A 5,000-nucleotide genomic window follows, 5' to 3' on the forward strand; every position below is an offset into this window, starting at 1 on the left:
GTTGTTGTTGTTGTATTCACCTGGCAGAGTGCGTCCAAGGTGACGGGGTAAACCAGGTTCTCCACCACGACCCTCAGCACGGTGCTCGGAGCCCCCATAGTCGGGTCCACGTGAGAGGTGGTGAGGGCCCGAAGAGCTGCCTGGGCCCTCTGAGAGAGGACACATGTAAACACGTGCTAACGATGGATGGGTGCTGTACAGGTGCTAATAGATGCTAACGATGGATGGGCACTGTACAGGTGCTAACAGATGCTAACGATGGATGGGCGCTGTAGAGCAGGTGCTAACAGATGCTAACGATGGATGGGCGCTGTAGAGCAGGTGCTAACAGATGCTAACGATGGATGGGCGCTGTAGAGCAGGTGCTAACAGATGCTAACGATGGATGGGCACTGTACAGGTGCTAACAGATGCTAACGATGGATGGGCACTGTACAGGTGCTAACAGATGCTAACGATGGATGGGCACTGTACAGGTGCTAACAGATGCTAACGATGGATGGGTGCTGTAGAGCAGGTGCTAACAGTATAGAGTGAGGTTTACCTCCTGGTTGGGAGAGTTGTCGGTCTTGAGCTCCTTGTGGTTGGAGAACTGAACGTAGACCAGATGGTTCCTGATGATGGGCATCACTGTGGAGTAATAACCCACCATGTTCTGAGCTGCTTCCTCTGAGTTCATCTCCAAGAAGGCCTGAAGGGGGACACGGGACGGGTTAGTACAGACAGGTCAGGGCCGGTACGGGACCGGTGAGCAGAGCACCGACTGTAGAAGTCCTGCACCTGGTTTTTGGCTTTGAGCATCAGCAGGTTGGTGATGTCACCGAACGGCAGGCCGAGGCTGATCACCTCGGCCTCTGCGATGTCGTTGGGGAGCTTGCGGATGTGGATGACCCTGGATGGAACCCCGGGACCTCTTATGTCACCTTTGAACTTCTTACTGTCGTTTCCATTGGCTACAGAGGACAGGAAGCAACGACCAGTGATCATCTCATCAACAGTCGTACAAGAAGAAGAAAGTCAAGAGAACTAAATATTGCCTCTCGAGCGACAATAAGATCTCAATGAAGTAATATTCCTGATATTAAGACATAGAAACCATGGATCCCGTTGAGTATGAATGTGATATTCAACACATCTGACCTGTGGTGCTCATGATGTACGGGCCGATGGAGACGCTGGGGAAAACTTCTTCAGATCCTCTCTGAAACACAGTTTGATCTCCTCCGTCAGTTACCAACATGTGATTTAGACTTGTCAGGAAACAGAAGGACAGCACAGTGAAGAACGTCCTTCACAAGTTCTTTCATCTGTCATAAAGAACTAAAACAGGAAGCCCTGCGGCTACCAGAGGGCAGTAGAGAGCAACATGTCCTTTAAACAGTCACCATGAGACCGCTCAAACATGGGGGGGGGGGGGGGGGGGGGCAGCATCTAAAAAGGTGCACACCAACACTGACAAATAAGAATTTCACAATAAAAGCCTCCTGTGAATCTCATTGTAATGATGAGGTGAGAATGAATGATGGATTTCAGTGATTTTATTGAACATTAATTGCTTTAGTTTGGTCATAGAAATGAGCCAGTAGACCCCAGACATGAAGGTTTGATCTCCTGGGATACTAAATTAATGTCTTTCTGTGATTCTGGTTCTGGACTAGAAGCTGATTGGACAACGTGATGATCAGACCGCCCAATCGTCAGCTGGTGTCTTTGTGTTCCTGAACAAAAGCAGCTCAGATCTTCTTACAGCTGCTCTCATGAATAAAAGAACAGAAACCTGAGACCTGGTCTCCTCTGGACCTGGAGTCTGACAGCTGCGGACCAGGTCTGTCTCACAGAGGACAGACAGTCTGCTGCTCTCTAGTTGAAAGGACCAACCACAGACCCCATCCCCCCTTTAGTCCAGCTGGAGACCTTCATCATCATCGTCTTCACTAACTGTTATGAACACAACTCATCTCTTAAATATCTCAATAAGTCAGTCTTCACACCTCTGAGGAGAACATCTGCTCCAGATGTTCCTGAGGAAACAAACTCTGAACTGTTCCTTTAACAGGATCCAGTCTGTGTTCTGTTTCAGGTGACAGGACACCTGAGATCCCCCCCCCTAACCCTAAACACACGTCCTGCTGTCAGTTAATCACAATAAACTGATACAACACACGTGTACTCATCGTTTGGTCTCTACTGATGTGAGGTATCGTAGAGCTCTGAACACATCCTGAGGTCACTGATGGAGGAGGACCATCTCAATGCTGATTGGCTATCGCGCCGCAGCATCACAACATTTTTCCGCGCGAGTTTAAGTTTCGAGGGATACGCGTCGCTCCAGTGTCATGGCGTCTGAGAGGCTTTCTAGTCTACTCACACTCGGTGTGAACTCCTTCACTCCACACAGGAGTCAGTCACTGAACTCCTGGGTGGAGTTAAACTCCGTTCACTGCTCACTCTGTAGTGAACACTCATCTCTTCATGTGTCTGACGATGCGTTCATGAACACATAACAGCGTGGATCATCTGGAGACTTGGAGCTCAGACACTAATATCTTCTCTCGTTAACAAACTAAATGTTCACACTGATCTATGTCATCATTGTTTACAAATATATTGATAGTAATAATCATGATCTCATTTCTAACATACAACTGTTCCTTTCACAATAAAACGTTTAGTTTCCCGGGATATCTGTGACTTCCACAACACGTACTAAGCAGAAATAGAGGTTCTTGTTTCCATGGTTAATGACAGACAGTTGAACGGTTTTCAGGCCGATAAGCCCCGCCCCCTCTCCGGCACGTCCAGCGCGACGTTTGGTGTGAACACCCCCGCCGAGACCGGCGGGGCATTGGACACGAATTTGCGGCGCGTTGAATTTTCGACGCGTTTGGTGTGAACGCAGCATTACCGATTGATTTTCTGTCCATTAACTAATTGATTAATTAAGCTCTGATGTCTGTGGGTCCTTGAACACAACAAAAACTATACAAAGGTGATGGACTATGTTAGAGAGAGCTGAGGAGAAAGAGGAAGAGGGGGAAGAGGTTCCTACCTTAGTACCAGCTGTTAGATCTTGGTGGACACTGCTGTGAAGAGAAGACAGCGTGTTAGAAGCAGCAGAAAGAAAAACAAAACAAGCCAACAAAGTTACAATGAGGTTGAAGCCTAAGCAGACTGAGCGAAGGGCAGTAAAACCCAGCAGCCTGAAGCAATGCGTTCACTGACATCACTGAAATCTGTGAGGAGATAAAAGTCTGTGACGCTTTAACCTCTCGTCTGAATGTTCACAGTATTACAGAAAGGTGACGCCATGACACTGGAGGGACGCAAATTGATGGCGAGTTGAAATTCTTCAACATCGGCAAAAAATGTTGTGGCGCTGCGGCGCGATAGCCAATCAGCGTTGGGATGCTCCTCCTCCATCAGTGACGTCATGATGTGTTCAGAGCTCTACGATACCTCACATCAGTAGAGACCAAACAATGTGTACGTGTGTAAACCAGGAGGTACAAACAATGAATAGACGCTGCCGTATTTAAGCCTCGATGACGTCATGTTGAGTGTTGATGGAGCTGCTACAATGTTAGCTTAGCATACTAGCGCCGATCGTTCGGCGCTCCATTCAGAAAACAAGTATTTTATAAGTTGTTTGTCGTCTTGTGGAGAGAACTAACTAAACATGAATTCAAACTTTTTACAAATCATCATTATGTATTTATTTCAGAATCTTTATCAGTTTATTGTGATTAACTGACAGCAGAATGTGTGTTTAGTGTTCATACAGCTGCAGTGCGCACACAGTGAATACTCCTGATGATGAACATTTAGTTTACAGGACATCTGGACTTCTACAACAAGTTCTAAACACAAATACAGGTTATTTATTTCATGTTGACGGAGAAATAAATGGCTTAAGTTAATAACGGCTTCCAGAGCGATAAGCCACGCCCCCTCTCCGGCGCAAATGACCAGAACTATGATAGAGTACCTGTCTCGAGTACCTGTACTTCAGATGTTACATGTAGAAATAAGAAGAAGAAGAAGAAGAAGAAGAAGACCCTCGGGGCACCAATGAGCCTCGACAAAGCACAAATATTCAGAGCAGGAAGTGGAACGCCTCTCGGCCTGCAGAGGATCACGTTTAGCTGGTGAACAGAACACCGTAGAGATCAATACTACCAGAACCTATGAAGACAAACGCGTCCATTAAACTTTGATATCAACAGGAACCAGAAAGACTAACGGGTCGTCTCATGTTTCCTCCTTTGGTGGAGTTAGTTTGAGTCTTTAAATACGAACAATAACTTCACATTTAAAGCTACATTCACCTGACAAAGAAGTAATTCTATCTAAACTGCAACATTTGAGTTCATCAGTTACTGCCGAACTCTAAATGAAATACCGTAAATATAAAGTTGTCTTCTGAACATTTAAAAGCACAACCCTCACAGAACAAGTGTTACACTTTAAACCAACACTGAGAACACTCAACAGGAAGCTACATGACATACACATATATATACACATATACATACATACACACACATACACACACATACATACACACACACAACTACAGTTATATAACTGGACTTGCTTTAAGGCAATAACTTGTGTTTAAGTCCTCCGGTCTGAATTTCATTACATGCCGGGGATCGAACCGCCGATCCTCTGATTGAAAGGACGGCCCTGCTCTCCACTTAGCCACCGTCGCCCAATTACACAGTTTCTACGAAAGACTTATTCCCGTTCGCTCGTTAGAAACAAACTACATGGTTCTTACACCTTACACAAATCAGATGGGACCCGTCTGTAATCATGGAGCTACATCAACTTTAATAATATTTATGAGAGAGGGGAAAATAATTAGTGGGCGTGAGAACTTCGAGACGCTTTGCTGGACGTTATGCACGTAGCTGAGTGATTATTCCAGAAATTGATGTATTAATTAAGATCTTATTGTTTTAAATACGTAAGCGTGTTTAGGGGAAACAATGCCTCAT

General features: G+C 45.6%; 1 protein-coding gene across 1 annotated transcript in view; it reads right to left on the reverse strand.

Annotated features, from left to right (window-relative positions):
* Window positions 1–5,000, reverse strand: part of ptbp1b (polypyrimidine tract binding protein 1b) — a 21,022-nt gene that overhangs the window by 15,561 nt on the left and 461 nt on the right. Inside the window, exons 2-6 of the mRNA XM_079267381.1 lie at window positions 3,050–3,083; window positions 1,141–1,201; window positions 781–953; window positions 545–691; window positions 21–149 (exon numbers count right to left, since the gene is read on the reverse strand). Coding sequence (XP_079123507.1) covers window positions 21–149; window positions 545–691; window positions 781–953; window positions 1,141–1,201; window positions 3,050–3,083 — 544 coding nt within the window. The remainder of the gene's footprint in view (window positions 1–20; window positions 150–544; window positions 692–780; window positions 954–1,140; window positions 1,202–3,049; window positions 3,084–5,000) is intronic.

This window comes from Melanostigma gelatinosum, assembly GCF_949748355.1.
Source record: "Melanostigma gelatinosum genome assembly, chromosome: 4".
In the NCBI taxonomy this organism is placed as follows: Eukaryota; Metazoa; Chordata; class Actinopteri; order Perciformes; family Zoarcidae; genus Melanostigma; species Melanostigma gelatinosum.